The 15,194-nt window shown below is 46.0% G+C and overlaps 1 protein-coding gene across 4 annotated transcripts in view; it reads right to left on the bottom strand.

The window, feature by feature from the left end:
• Positions 1–185: 185 nt before the first annotated feature.
• STAT3 (signal transducer and activator of transcription 3) overlaps positions 186–15,194 on the bottom strand; it is a 48,476-nt gene continuing 33,467 nt past the window's right edge. The window contains exons 9-24 of one of the 4 annotated variants that reach the window (XM_084862491.1): positions 14,797–14,955; positions 14,563–14,655; positions 13,702–13,761; positions 11,866–11,895; positions 11,673–11,766; positions 11,527–11,574; positions 9,594–9,677; positions 8,785–8,883; positions 8,544–8,679; positions 7,419–7,471; positions 7,087–7,181; positions 6,832–6,971; positions 6,125–6,337; positions 3,195–3,237; positions 2,789–2,901; positions 186–2,190 (exon numbers count right to left, since the gene is read on the bottom strand). In XM_084862491.1, the coding sequence (XP_084718617.1) occupies positions 2,135–2,190; positions 2,789–2,901; positions 3,195–3,237; positions 6,125–6,337; positions 6,832–6,971; positions 7,087–7,181; positions 7,419–7,471; positions 8,544–8,679; positions 8,785–8,883; positions 9,594–9,677; positions 11,527–11,574; positions 11,673–11,766; positions 11,866–11,895; positions 13,702–13,761; positions 14,563–14,655; positions 14,797–14,955 (1,516 nt within the window). In that variant the 3' untranslated portion in view covers positions 186–2,134. The remainder of the gene's footprint in view (positions 2,191–2,788; positions 2,902–3,194; positions 3,238–6,124; positions 6,338–6,831; positions 6,972–7,086; positions 7,182–7,418; positions 7,472–8,543; positions 8,680–8,784; positions 8,884–9,593; positions 9,678–11,526; positions 11,575–11,672; positions 11,767–11,865; positions 11,896–13,701; positions 13,762–14,562; positions 14,656–14,796; positions 14,956–15,194) is intronic. The other 3 variants (XM_084862493.1, XM_084862492.1, XM_084862494.1) reach the window with 3 other exon arrangements.

Below are 15,194 nucleotides of genomic sequence, written 5' to 3'. Positions count from 1 at the left end.
CTGGGGGCTGGTGACTAACACAAGTTGGGGAGGATTGCTCAGTTGCCCCAAAAGTGGCCCTGAGTCAACTCAGGAATGAGAGGCGAAGGTGACCGAGAACAGGACTGCCCCCTCCTCTCCAGACACAGGCCCGACAGTGGGTCAGGCTCCCGCAGAATCTCCACCAGCCAGAGACAGAGCTGCCAGACAGGTCCTATATATTTTTATTTTTAGAAGTTAAAGTAGATACAGCAATATACAAAACACACACACAATAATATAAATTTTTACACTATGAAGTATACATTGGAATTTGGTGCAGTGGCCAGGACAACAGCTTAAAACCACTGTGTAAGTAGGTTAAGCGATCAGTGGGCCCCCTCGGCTGGGCTGGGGTCGGGCGGGAGCAGACAGAGGAGAGAGCGCGGGCAGGTCCTGGAGGACTTGGTTCTTTAAGGGAGCGGCTGACCAAGTCTCAGCTTCTCTCAGAACTTTGCCACAACCAGAGTTAAACCCAGATACAAAAGCTACTCGAAGCCCTGAACTGTACAACACCTGCTCCAGAGAAGCCGGATCCTGGCTCCAGGTCCCTCGGATCTAGATCTGTCATGTTATGAGTCAAGCTTATTATGAACAAGAGAGCGGCCGGAGAAGGGAGAGCTCTGTGCAACCTGTCAACCGTTTCCGGGTGGGAAGACGGGACGGCCAAGGGCAGCCCCTGTGTGAGAGTCTTCATCGCCTTCACTCAGAAACCGGCCAATGGGGGTAGACACTCCCAGCACAGGCCCAGGTGGTTTGGGACCACCCACTGTGACCATGCCTTTGGGCCAGAGCGGGCCCCAATAGCAAAGACCACCTCCCCCGCTCCCGAGGGTCCCCAAGGACACAGTAAACTCGGCCTGTGCTGCCTCAGCTTGGGGCCTCCACAGGGAGAGTCACCAGTGTCGGGGGAAGCTGGGAGCACGCTCCCTCACACAGGGACAGACTGAGTTTATCAGCCAGCCTTTGCCCCGGGGTTAACCAAGTGCAGTAATTACAGGTGCTGTGGGCAATCACCAAGAAACGGGGTGAGATCCACATTCCCTGAGCGCTACCAGACCCTCGGGTGGGGCCCCATTGTCTGAGTCATGTTCAACCCGTAACTCTCTCCCTCTTACTCCAGGAGGTCCCGAGACCAGATTCCTAAAGCAAATAGGACAAGGGACCTTTGGACACTGCAAGGGGCCATGCCATAAGAGAGGTGGGGGTTGGGGGGAGGAAAGAGAGTCACCCCATTCCTTATAAGGCACCCACAGAACCCCCGGGCTCTGAACAGGAGCGCGTGTACGAGAAGGAAGGGAGGAAAGGCTCTAAGTACCCCTCTGCCAGCCTCACCTACTAACAGACCAACACATAAAAGGAAAATAAAAACTCTGTTTATTTAAAAAAGGCTAGAATGTTTAGGTTCTCCTTCAACCTTCTTATTTCAAAACCAAAGGCTACGCCACGGCTCCCGAGGTCCTTTAAGGGCTGGACCTGAGGCCCGTTTCAGGGTTTGTATAAAGTGTCAGCCTGAAGAAAGCTGAATGCCTGAAGCACCAAGGAGGCTATTAACTGAGTTTCCGTAAATACACAAAAAAGGCTATGCTGATACAGTGTTGTTGCCTTTTAATTATTATTATTATTTCAAATTTAAAAAGAAACCTAGGGGCTCTGAAAGTCCTATCTATTATTTGGATGTTAGCAAGGTTAAAAGTGCAGTGCCGGGGGATGCAGCCGGAGGCAGCCTGTGGCGTGGCTGACAGAAACAGGCAGAGGGATGCCGCGGGCACCAGGAGGCACTTGTCGAACAACAACAAGCTGCTGAGAAAGGAGGGCAGGGGGACCAAAACGCGTTTCCTTTCCTCCCTCTTGCCACCCCTTCCACATCCCCTGATCACAGTCTCAGAGAGCGCTTTCTTATTTGCATTTAGATAAAAGCATATCACCCACATTCATTCATTTCTCTATTTGAAAACAGTGCCCAGATTGCTCAGAGATAGCAGAAGTAGGAGATTAAAACAAATCTGGAACCACAGAGTGAGGCGTTCAGGTGCTCTGGGGCTCGGCTGGCTAAGGGGTGGAACACAGAGAGGTGCCTCCGTCATCTCTCGCTGCAGCTTCGGTCCTTGGCGCCTCACATGGGGGAGGTGGCGCACTCTGAGGTCAGCTCCATGTCGAATGTGAGGGACTCTGGAGGGACAGACAGGGAGAGCTGGTCAGTTGCCTGGGCCCTGCAGCTGGCGAGGCACACACCCTAGCCCTTCGGGGGAGCAAGGCTCAGGCCACCTCTGCCACCCAGGCTCCTGCCCCTTGTGGCCAAGACAGGGTTGGATAACCCAGATTCACTCTCCTCCCTTCGGGATCTTGCCCTGGAAGGGCACAGTCCCTCCTACCTTAACTCATTCCCAACTCCGTGTGCTTAAAGATTGCCCAGGGCTGCTCTGCGGAAGGCGGCAGCCTGGAGTCACAATGGCTAGTCCAAAGGGAGAGGGGCTGTGACTGCAAAACACCCAGCAGGTTTCAAAGGGAGTGCAAAAACCTCACTCGTGTTTTCCTTACACGTTGAGACCATAGCATATTGGATTTATCGGGCTACACAGAAAATATTGAAATTGGCCTCACCTGTTTCCTTTCACTGTTTTTAATGTGGCTCCCGGGAGATTTACACTTACACGCGTGGCGCGGTGCATCTCCGCTCTCGAGCCCCGTCTACAATCCCCGTGACCAGCTCCTGGCTCCGCACACGGGCCATCACACAAGGGGGACGGGCTGCCCTCCAAACACTCACCAAACTGCCCTCCTGCTGAGGATTCAGCACCTTCACCATTATTTCCAAACTGCATCAATGAATCTAAAGTGCGGGGGGACATCGGCAGGTCAATGGTATTGCTGCAGGTCGTTCTGTAGGAAATGGGGAGCAGCGGGAGGGGAAAGGGCCGGGTTGACAAGACACAATGGATAAAAAAAAAAAAAAAAAAAAAAAGAACAAAACACACACACACAAGCCATCAAACTCTGGTCTCCAACAGAAAAATAAAAGCTCAAGCTTTTTAAACGCACAAGGTCACCGTGGGTACTAAACACAGCCCAGGGCCTTCCAACCCTCGCAGAGTAACTCTCACCCAGTGTCCCATTCCCAGGGGGGACTGAGGACATTAGAAATGGAGGCAAAATTGGGACAGGAGGCCACTTACGGTGTCACACAGATAAACTTGGTCTTCAGGTAGGGGGCAGCACCTGGGAAGGGAAAACGGGCCTTACTGAGTGTGCCCTCTCTGTGCAGGGCAGGAGGGCGCGGCTGCCTCGGCTGGGCTGACCTGAAACTCACTCCATCCTCGAGCAGAGACTGTTCTGAACCGCCATCTCCCTCAGGGCTGCCCTCCCTCTCTGTACACGATCTGATGTTCTAGGCACTTGCAGCTCAGAAGTTCCATGACGTTTTCCTTAACTACAGAGATTTTTCAGCACATCCTGTCCCACCTGAGGCAGATAAATGCCAGCCTTGTGTCCATGCTTTCCCTGGATTGTGTAAACGTGTAACTGCCTGGATGTGGTCTGAGGATAGTATGCTGGCCGGTCGTGTCACTCGGATGACTTCTCTACATGCAGAAGCAGAGTGGATGCATGTGGGTGTCCTGCTCAGTCACCACTGTCCCTGAATCTCTAAGAGAACGTGAAGCCTCTGATGCTTGTGGTTCCAAAGCTGAGGGTCACACCTTCCTTCCTATCGGCACTAATCTGCCTCTATTACACTCTTAGGTGATGGTATTAGTAACTCTCCAGTTGGAGAACTACCTCACAGAAAAAGCAGTCTCTATAGAGGGAAGGAGTTTGTGGTGCAGTACAATGGACTCTGGATTGGAAAACAGGAGGCCGGGTGTATTCAATAACAAAGCACCTGGGGCAGGTCCCTTCATTTCTTATGTGTAAAATAAATGGGAGGGGGGTGAGGGAGGTACCCATCTCTGGTCTCCTGCTGATTCTTTTTCTATAGTTAGACATGTGAGAATTGGGGAAAATGCATATTAGGTACTAAATACTTACACAAAGAGGTCAAGGAACCTTGGAGACACTGGCATGAAATTTGGGGGGGGGGGTGTCAGGTGAACAGGTCACGTAAGAGGCATGGAGTAGGGTGGGGTGGGTTGAGAGCAGCACATTTATAAATCTAGGGACTTTTATAGAAACTGAGGAATCCGAAAGTATAATGACAATCTGACAGAAAGCATTGCCAAGGGGTCCTTATATCCCTGCCACCTAAGTTATTTTTTGGCCAAGAAATAGATTTATACAGTGCAGAATCCAAAGAAGCTACTGAGGCAGGGTTCTGGGGTCTTAGAAATCCATTTTACTCAGATCTGAGGGGAGCAGACACCCCAGACAGGAAAGGATCTTAATTCACCAATGATCTGGGTTAGCTGGGCTGAAATGGAACAGCAGAAGTGCAGGAGAGCTAAGACTAAAAGCCAATTTGTGGCTCCATACAAGGTTGTAAATGTACTTTATCCAATTTGTAAGGTAAGGGATTTGTCATTTCTAAGAGGGCCTCCTCCCAAAGCCGTAAGGAAATACTGTGTGGGCTTACAGAGAAGTAAGGAGAAGGGACGAGTCCCTGGAACGCCCAGGTCCCTGGGAGATAATAACACCTTCCTGACTGGAGCAGAAAGGAAATGGCCACAGACTCATCTCCCTGGGGACGCCATTTTAATACAAGGGCTGCACACACCTCCTGTCCACCCCTGCCTGCCCCCTGGACCCCGTCTCCAGGCTCACACCACACCAAGCCCCTCCCTGCACAGGGCTTACACTTGCCTCACAGGAGGCAGACAAAACACTCAAGTCATTAGTTCCTTTTTTGTGATTGGCATCTTGCCCCTGAGGCAACACCATTGTCTCCAAGCAGAACAGGACCTTGCCTCCCTGGCACACAGGAGGGGTGGGTGGTTATGGAGGGCAGGCCTCAGAGTGGGAACTTGGATCCTGAAAGTATAATTAGTCGAAATACCGGCACACGGGCCTAATTGTCCTCGGCAGAGGAACAAAGAGCAGTGTGACAGGGCCCGATAAAGAGATCTCCCAACTGAAGCTCAACGTGGAAAGAGAGATAAGTAGCAGACAGGAAGTGAGAGTTAAACTCTTCTAGAGTATGAACAAAACTCAAAACCAGAACGAGGGGAAAAGGAAAGTCAATTGTCAAGTAGCTTAAATTTCAGCCCCAAGAAATTCTTCGGAGGGAATTCCTATGAAAAAGCGGGAGGGAAGCGGGTGGGTTTGTGTGTTAGCTGGCTGAACAAAAACCATCTCTGCAAAGTCAACTGGGGCAGGGCAGCTAACCTCAGAGGATCACTTTAAGCCACTGTTGGTTTCCATGATGAAGAAAAGCAAAATAAAAACAAGCATGGCAAATCATAGCTTCCTCATCAGGATCCAGACAGAGAACCTAGAGAGCTGAATGCAGCAAACACTGATGGGAACAGACTAGAAGGCTCTGCCTCCACGCCGATGTCAGCGCTGGAGGTTACAGGTTTCATGTAAAATAAGTTGCGTGTAATTTACATGAACACATTAAAAAACATCTCCTTTCCAATAGCTACACATTCGAAACACCAACTCCACACCCCTCCCACCAGTTACCATCTTGCCTTTCAATCACCGCTCTCCCCGACTCTGCTTTCAACCCATGTTCCGATGCTGCTGACACTCATTTCCTGCAGAAAGCCTTTCTTCGTCCCACTCGACACTGCTTGCATTGTTCAGTGACGGGGAAAAGGAAACACGCCAGACTGAAGTCTGGGTCACAAACCTTCTAGCATCTACTATGTGAGAAGCACTCTGCCTGCTGGGCATCCTGTTACTCAAGAATTCTGTCCTTGCTTTCTCTTGGCAGCATTTTGGGAATGAATGTGTGTGTGTGGGGTGGGGAGCGCTCCCTGGGGGCAGACGCTAGGGACTCTGAGTCCTCTCCTCTCGCTAACCCATTAGCCACCCCAGTGGCTCACTACAAAGTCCTTTCCCATCAAGAGAAATAAAGATCACTGGTTCCTTAGGCACCCCCCTGCCTGTTCACCCCTACAAGTGCCCACTTTTCCCCAGAATTAAATGTCTGACATGGAAAATCAACAACTACCTGGGTCAGACTCAGGATGCTCCTGGCTCTCTGGCCGACAATACTTTCCAAACGCCTCCTCCTTAGGAATGTCGGGGTAGAGATAGACCAGTGGAGACACCAGGATATTGGTAGCATCCATGATCTTATAGCCCATGATGATTTCCGCGAATGACATGTTGTTCAGCTGCTGCTTAGTATATGGTTCCACCGACTGGATCTGGGTCTTACCTGTCATGAGATGTGGGAAAGGAAGATAATGGAACCTATGGCTAGGTAACCTCAGGAAAACAACCTCACTTATTTTCCCTTGAGAGCGAAAGACTTAGGCCAACCTAGCACTCAAGACCCTGAACCCTGCCCAGTCTCCGGGCACAGAGGATATCTTCAGCAGGCTTCTGGAGAGGCTACGAAGATGGGCCACAGGTAATACATTTGAATACATTATATGAACATTATATTAACAGGGTAGGAAAGAAAGGAGATAAAGAATAAAACTTAAATTGAAAATTTCTAGGAAATTATTAACCCCTGAAGCAAGCAAAACAAAATTGGCAAACTAATCCTTCACCTGGAAAAATTTAGAGAAAAGAAATCAACCAAGTGTTTCGCAAGTCTCAGGCAGGGGTGCAAGGCCATCTCTTCCCACTAGGGGGCAGTGGGTGCTTGAAACTAGCGGCAGCCATGGTGGCAGCAATGGAGTGGGAGGGAGCAGCCAAGCTTACCACTGATGTCCTTCTCCACCCAAGTGAAGGTGACACCTCCTTCTTTGCTGCTTTCACTGAATCTCAGCAGGAAGGTACCTGGGGGCTTGGTGCTCAAGATGGCCCTCTCTCTTTCCTTGCTGATAAAGCCCATTATGTACCTGGAGCCAAAGAGGAACAAGGTTAGGGTGGAAGGGGCCCAGCCATTGGCCTGCTGAGACAGCAGGTGACTTGTTATGCCTGTGTACTCTGCCAGACACAAGAATGTTAACCTACCCTTCATTCCAAAGGGCCAGAATGTACTTTTTCACAAGGTCAATGATATTGTCCAGCCAGACCCAGAAGGAGAAGCCCTTGCCAGCCATGTTTTCCTGGAGAAAAGAATAACGGGAAGGCTAAGTCTACCACCATCCCAGCTCTTTCCTTCCTAGGGGTTCAACGCCACCAACATCCTCAGGCCTATCTACCCTCAGGCAGGTCCTACTGGCCGCTGGACTAAGAGTCTAGGGCCTTCAGGCCCAGCACCCTCCACATGACCTCACAAGTGAGCATCACCTCCCACAACTATTCCCAAGACATGACGGCAAGGAGTTAACAAGATTGCTTACTTTGCAAAATTTAGCCCATGTGATCTGACACCCTGAATAGTTCACACCAGGTCCTGAAGGAAAAAAGAGTAAAGTAATGTAATTTCCAGCTTTAAATGAAGATCTTCTTTCTTTATTTCTTTTTAAATTTTTTACCTATTGATTTTAGAGAGAGAGAGAAGAGAAACATCCACCCATTGTCCCACCCATTCATGCATCTATTGGTTGACTCCAGTGCATGCCTTGACCAGAGATTGAACCCGCAACCCCAGTGTATTGGGACAACGCTCCAACCAATCAACTGAGCCACCCAGCCAGGACAAAATCTAATTCTTAAAACAGAACACACACTCATATACACTCGTCCTACAATGGGCCATGAAACCATTGATTTTCATGTATTTGAAGGTTGCCACCAAGTGCAGACATGCATGTGCTTCCGCAAGCAAGCACACACCCAACCCCATCATTTGAGCCCCTCCGCCCTGAGTTGTTTAATCCAGCAGAGGCGGTAGGTGACGTACCAAGTCCTCCCCCTGCTCTTACCCAGATGAGCTGACACCTGGGGTTATAGGGCCACATTTAATGGCAACACAGACCAAGACAGTCCAGGTAGCACACAAAATTTCAATAAAAATTTTCTATCTATAGCCAAAACCGGTTTGGCTCAATGGATAGAGCGTCGGCTTGGGGACTGAAAGGTCCCGGGTTCGATTCCGGTCAAGGGCATGTACCTTGGTTGCGGGCATATCCCCAGTGGGGGGTGTGCAAGAGGCAGCTGATCGATGACTCTCTCTCATCAATGTTTCTAACTCTCTATCTCTCTCCCTTCCTCTCTGTACAAAATCAATAAAAAAAATAAAATAAAATAAAAATTTTCTATCTACGTTTATAGAAGAAATGGACAGGGATATCAAGCCAATAGCTCCACCTTCTAACATGCACTGGGAGGCGAGGGAGGTGCCACCACGGGAAAAGAAATCTGCCTCCTGCCTCATAAGAAAGATCACCAGGAGGCCAATCTCCTCTGCACCTAACTCCCCAGGTTTCTGGCCCTGGCACAGAGCCTTGCTCAGGAAACTTTCCTCAATGAAGGCCAGTTCCTTTTCTGAGGAGCACAGGAGGGAGAAGAGGTAAAATGCTGACCTAGGAGTTTCTCTGCCAGCGTAGTCAACTGCTCGATGCTCAACCCTCGCTTCGTGGTGGAAGAGAACTGCCAGCTTAGCACCTCTGCCACCTGATCCCAGGTTCCAATCGGGGGCTTCGTGAAAAAGTTCACGTTCTATTGAGAAGAACACATTGGCTCACTTAGATGAGGACAGTGCTTGAGGACCTGCATGAGGTGCCACCACCACTTCTGGGCAGTGAGGAGTCAGAAGGCACTAACCTTGGGGTTGTTGGTCAGCATGTTATACCACAGAATGGACGCCCAGGCATTTGGCATCTGACAGATGTTGGAAATCACCACCACTGGCAGGGAGTGGGTCTGTGGAGTAAGTGGGAGATGAGTTGGTTGGGTGTGGAGGTAGAAGGCCTTCATGGCTTCAAAAATCTCTTCACCAGTGTCTCTCCGGGTTCAGAATAAAAGGCCATGCCGTAAACCACACCCATAAACTGCACCAGAAGGAAGAATGCCGAACACAGGCCGCAGGACTCAGCTTGTTGTCTGAACATTACTAAGAACTTGTAAAACCTGACTTGCTCAAAGCTGGACTTACAATCCATAGATTCTTAAGAATAGAAGCTGTATCTGCCCATTAAACAGAGAGGTCCCGGAAATCAAAGACTAGGATTCCTGTCTTTTCTGGTATGTCTTTAATTTATAGATCAAGAAAGTTCAGAAAAGAGAAGGCAGAGGCCATGATTTTCTGTATACTAAAATAATTGGCTTTTTAAAGACTTCTTGCCCAAACTTGAGAAATTAGCTATCATCAATTTCTACATACAGACCTTATATAAAGTTTGCTTAAAGATGAGTATACAGGTACATTCTAAGCATTCAAGCAAGACTATACTCTCAGATGGAATATTAAAGATTTTTTTTTTTTTTTTTGGAGAAAAATAAGCAGAACTGAATGCAGTGCCTTACAAAGAGTCATCATCACTCCACCTTCTGTAGGAAAAATCCCATCTAGGAGTCCTTGTCCAGAACCACCCCTGCACGTAGCGCTGTCCCCATTCTGTGGCAGAACTCACCTCTAGGTCAATCTTGAGGCCTTGGTGATACACCTCAGTCTCAAAGGTGATCAGGTGCAGCTCCTCGGTCACAATCAGGGAGGCCTACGATATCAAGGAGGACATTCGGTACCAACAGCCACAGTGAAGGAGGGGAACATGCCACAGCCAGGCTGCACTAAGATGAGTAATTCACCAGGTGGCCACGCACAAACTGTCAGGTACACAACTCCATGCACATGCTCTCTTCAACACTAAGACTCTCCAATGCTAAGACCCTCAACCTGATCTTTTACTGAGTTTTATAATATTATAGAGATACAAACAGGTCATTTATAAAATGCGTAAGGCACAGAGAATATAAAAACAATGAACGCCTGTGTATTCACCACCCAGTTTAAAGAAAAGACCATTACCACTGAGATTCTCTGGGCGTCTTTTCCCAACCCCATCCCTGTCCCTCTGTAACTGCTATTTTGTCTTTGGGGTTTATGATTTCCTAGTTTCTCTTTATGGTTTGACCATAATTATATCTCTAAACAGTGTATATATTGTTTCATTTTAGATGTTTGTGAACCTTACACATGTGGAATCATACCCTATGTATTTGGTGACTCACTTCTGGCATCCTTGTGGTTGCGTGCATCAGCAATTTATTCATTTTCACTGTTTTGTAATATTCAATCATATAATTACAACACAAATCATTTACCTGTTCTGGTGGTGATGGGTATTAATGTGAGTTGTATTCAGGGCTTATCACCAGGCTGTTGGGACATTTGTACATGCCTCCTGGTACATGTGTGCAAAGGTTCTCTATTAAGTCCCAGGAGCGGCATTGCTGGTTTATAAAGTACGCTCCTTTTATAATGCCAAATTGTTTTCCAAAGCCACTCTAACAATTTATACTCCCACCAGCAACCTTATTTTGAGCAAGAGTTACTAATGACTTCTAAAAAACAGAATTTCAATTCATTTTTAAAATATTATTTTTTTCTGATTATAAAAGTAGTATGTGTTCAGTTTAAAATGCAATTATTACAGAAATAGTATCTAGTAGACTCAGATACAAATAGCAGCATAAATAAATAAGTACTGCTTAGTGTATATTCCTCTAGAATTTTTTAATGCATACATGAACACATAAAACAGTGTCGTGTGTTTTTAAAATTAATATACTAATATTCTACTTAGAATATTTTGCATCTGGCTTTTATCTAAATAGACGTGCCACATACATTTTTCCATAACATTGCACATAAACTACTTCACTCTTATTGTCAAATATTTTAAATTCAATTCATTTTTGTTGTAGTTGTGTGTGTGTGTGTGTGTGTGTGTGTGTGTGTGTGTTTTAAGGCCTGCTACATTTTAGAGAAAAGAGAAAAACTGCTCGGAACAAATATCAGAAAAAGAACAGGGTGTCAATTTTTTTTAAAGATTAAAAACTACTTTTTGGTCACATTTATCTATATTTTTCTAAAGTTTATTCTTGACACTAAGAATCCAATAATCTGAATCAATGCGTGGCAGGGAAGAAATAAGGGGGGGATAAAGAACAAGTAGGTTTTGCTCTTTTGTTCTTTTTCTTTTTAAAACTAGCTCATATCTGTTACAGCCTTCTATCCCTCCTCAGTCAGAAAAACAAGTCAGCTGGCAGAGGCTGGAAGAGGAATTTGGAAAGCCCCAGGCCAGGTGGCAGGCTTCGTTGCTACTAACTGGGTGTGGGTAACCCAGGAGGGACTTTCCACTCCTACTTAATGGGGTGCTAACTCTTGGGACAATCAAGGAAATGCTCCAGCCAGAAAACTGGTGGCAGATGAGACTTCCCGGATCGGATCGGGTCTTTTTGGCCCATGGCAACTTTTCTGAATGACTACAACTGAAACGGCCCTTTTCCTTTCCCTCTCAAAGAAAACCCTCCCAGCTGGCTCTTATCCCCCAAAAGACTTACGTCACAATTGGCTCGGCCCCCATTCCCACATCTTTGCTCTCTCAGGGTCTGTAAGAAAAGCAAGGAGCACCTGTCACGTGAGGCCGTCCCCTACCCTCTCCCTCTGCCGGAGCCCCATGGAGAAGGACCAGGTTTCTCCCACATACCAAGTGTTTGAATTCTGCGGAGAGGCTGCCGTTGTTGGATTCTTCCATGTTCATGACTTTTGTGTTTGTGCCCAGAATGTTAAATTTCCTGGATCTGAATCACAGGAGAAAACCCAACCATATAAGTCACTGAGCGGCCATGGGACAACGTCAAACTGAACAGAACAAAAGTAAGCCTCCAGGCTGAACTCACCCTCGGAGAGCTGCTACATCCCCGGAGTCTCTGTTAAGAACACAAACAAGTGTTAATAAAAGGGGTCTGTGTTTCTTTTTTAAAAATCTACTTTAAACACCTGTAATTTACTCTGGTAGAAAAACTGCTGTGTTGCTGGGAATTTCTATCATTCAATTACATTTGTTCTGTGAAATATACCAAACCTGTACATGCTTACGTAGTCGACACAAGCTGCTGCATACCCAACATCATCTGCTCCCTTCCTAACAGAACTTTGCTTCTCAGTGCCCTTCCATGCCCACCTCCAGGGGATCCCGATCATTAAGTCCATCAGAACATAACATGCCCACAAAGCAGTGGTTCAGAGGGGTGAGGACAGGACCTACACAGTTTCAATCAGACTGGGAAGGAATTACAATCCAGGCTGGATTTACATCCCATAGCTTGTGAACATGAGAAAGGAAGCACATGGCCTTTGCTATAAGCAACCATGTTGCAACCCAGAGGGAACTTGGCAATGCAGGTGATCATTATGATGACAGAGAAGGGACAAACAATTCTGGGTCCTTGATGCCATCAATGAGTCATTGATCTCACCATCAGGAACTTGCCCTAACTCTGCATTTCCAGTTATACTGGGTTGCAAACTTCCTTATTAAGTCACACTGGATTTTCTGTTTGGTTTACTGTTACCTGAAACTCAGAGCATCCCCATTTGGTATACTATTCCCACTGCGCCCACTGTCCTTTAACTCTATGTTTTTTAATATATAGTCCTTTTTATATAGCACATTTTCTGGTCTTTTCTTTTTATTTTTATTTTACTAAAGACCTGGTGCACAAAATTCGTGCAAGGGGCTCGGCCCTCGCAGCTGCGGCGCTTGCCTCAGCCCTTGCAGCCCTGGCTTCGAACCTTTGGTTGTCCAGTCTAATTAGCATATTACGCACATGCCTGGACCCATGGGGGGCGTGCGGGGGCAGCCAATCCATGATTCTCTCTCATCGATGATGTTTCTATCTCTCCCCCTCCCTCTCCCTTCCTCTCTGAAGTCGGTAAAAATATATTTTAAAAAAAGAATCAACATCTTTATAATAAGATTAGAAGTCTACAATCCAGGAATATGATTTGTCACACCACTTTTTACAATATCCCTTCCTCACTAAAATGCCAGTTTTGTTCAAATAGATCTTAAACATTTGTTTAAGCTAATCACAATATATTTTACTTTTTTTGCTTATTATGAGATTATTTTTCTATTATAATTTCTAACTGGTTAATGCTACTATATGGTTAAGGTTATTAATTTTTGCTTGCTTATTTATTTACTAAACCAAGCACCTTCCTCAAGCCCCTTATTTCATTAAGTAACTATTTTCCAGTTCATTCTGGATGAAATTTTCAGATAAATAATTATTACATCCAAAATTAAGAATACATTTTTTTTCTCTTTTCTAAGCTCTTAAAGGGGCATGTGCATTTTAATTTCGAAAGGTACTGTCAAATTTTGAAGATTATTCCATCGTAATGAAGTATAGAACAATTTTTGAAAATCCATTTCCCCTATATATTCTCAGTTTTGTATAATATGAATAAATTGCATTTACAAGTAAAAACATAAAGAAAAAGAGGGACCCGAGGTCACAATTGCAATCACAACTCAAATCTGTACCACTAGCTCTGTGGTTTTGTGCACGCATGTAAATGACAATGCTCTGCAAGTTTTATGAAAACATTTGTTCAAAAAAACAAAGATCTCTGAATGGAGATAAAGTCTCTTAAGTTCTGTCTGTCAAAGTGCTCATTTCTCTGTCATTTGAAAAAGAGAAAAAAAAGCCAAGATAAGGAGTACTTACTTGTCAATGCACACTTTAATTTTAAGCTGATAATTTAACTCGGGGAATTTGACCAGCAATCTATTTCAAAACAGGAGAAAAAGTGTCTGAGCAAAAAACAACAACAATCCAGTTTTTTTTATAAAAAGTTTTAAGAAGTGAGTAAATGACAATCCCAAATTCCTCTTCCTGTTAGAACCATCTTTGATCTTAAATTAAGCATCACCCCTTTAGGCCAAAGTTACGGAAAAAAAAAAAAAAAAAAGCCTAAGAACTAAGAATTTGGACAAAGTTGTGAGAGATTCACCAAATGATAATAAAAGCCATTTCATGAAAAATATTACAGGAATACACGCTCTGCAGCTGGTTTTTTTTCTGTTAAACATGAAACGCAACACAAAACCAAATATCTATTAAGGGGAAATTTCCCTGTAGAAGGGCAAACCCCAGCATACCTGTGTGACTTGAGTGTGAAACTAACACTTGCCTGCAGGCCCACCACCCATCTGCCCTGTGGTCCCCCTTAGCTTCTATACCACTAAGCCTTACTCTTTCCCTCAATATCCTCAGGGAAAAGAAGGCTCAAAAAACAGGAAGAACTGGTATTATTTTGTCCCTTTTTCAGGGCAAACAGAGACGCTGTTGTCTCAGAGTGTAGGATTAGAATCATAAAAATATGCCCCAGTAACCTAAAAAAGATGACCAGTCCCTAGCTTTTGACAGAGGGAACAAAGAGCAAGTCAATGTTGCGCCAACAAATTCCACACCCTCCACAGTACTGTCTGTGCTGCCTGCGAAGAACAACTCTGAATACCAACTCTGCTCTCGTCTAAGACTGTCTCTCAGTCAAACAGCCACGCAGGAGAGAAGCGCTCGGCCCACCTGACTTTGGTAGTGAACTGGACACCGGTCTTGATGACTAGTGGCCGGTCGGGATGCATGGGCATGCAGGGCTGCCGCTCAACCACAAAGGCACTGAAAGATCAAGAGGACAGCAGGTCACACATACACAGCGGGCCAGCCTTCACCCTGTGCCTGTGAAGTGAGTCAGACTCTTGTGCGAGGACGTAACTGGGGAGGGGGTGCTGAGGGAAAGGGCCAAGGGTTCTAAGTTACCTTTTCATTAAGTTTCTAAAGAGTTCCACAATTCTCTCCTCCAGCATTGGCCGGTGCTGTACAATGGGGTCCCCTTTGTAGGAAACTTTCTGCTGCAACTCCTCCAGTTTCTTAATTTGTTGGCGGGTCTGAAGTTGAGATTCTGCTAATGAGGTTATCCTGCCAATAAAATAAGAAAGTTACCAGTGACCTAAGGGAGGGTACATGGGTAAATGAGAGGGGGAAGGGTGTACTATAGGTAAACACTCCTATGCAATCCCCTACAATTGGAAAGGGGGACTAATTTTCTTGTGGAAAAATAAACATAACAAGAAATTTACCGTCTGTATTTGTACAATTCACCGGCATTAAATGTGAGAAGGGGAAATTTATTTTTCATTAAATAAGGAAAGGGGAAA

This window comes from Pipistrellus hanaki (genome assembly GCF_964339955.1).
Source record: "Pipistrellus hanaki genome assembly, chromosome: 16".
Taxonomy (NCBI): domain Eukaryota; kingdom Metazoa; phylum Chordata; class Mammalia; order Chiroptera; family Vespertilionidae; genus Pipistrellus; species Pipistrellus hanaki.
Note: the sequence above shows the minus strand (reverse complement) of the source record. Positions and strands in the feature narration are given on the sequence as shown.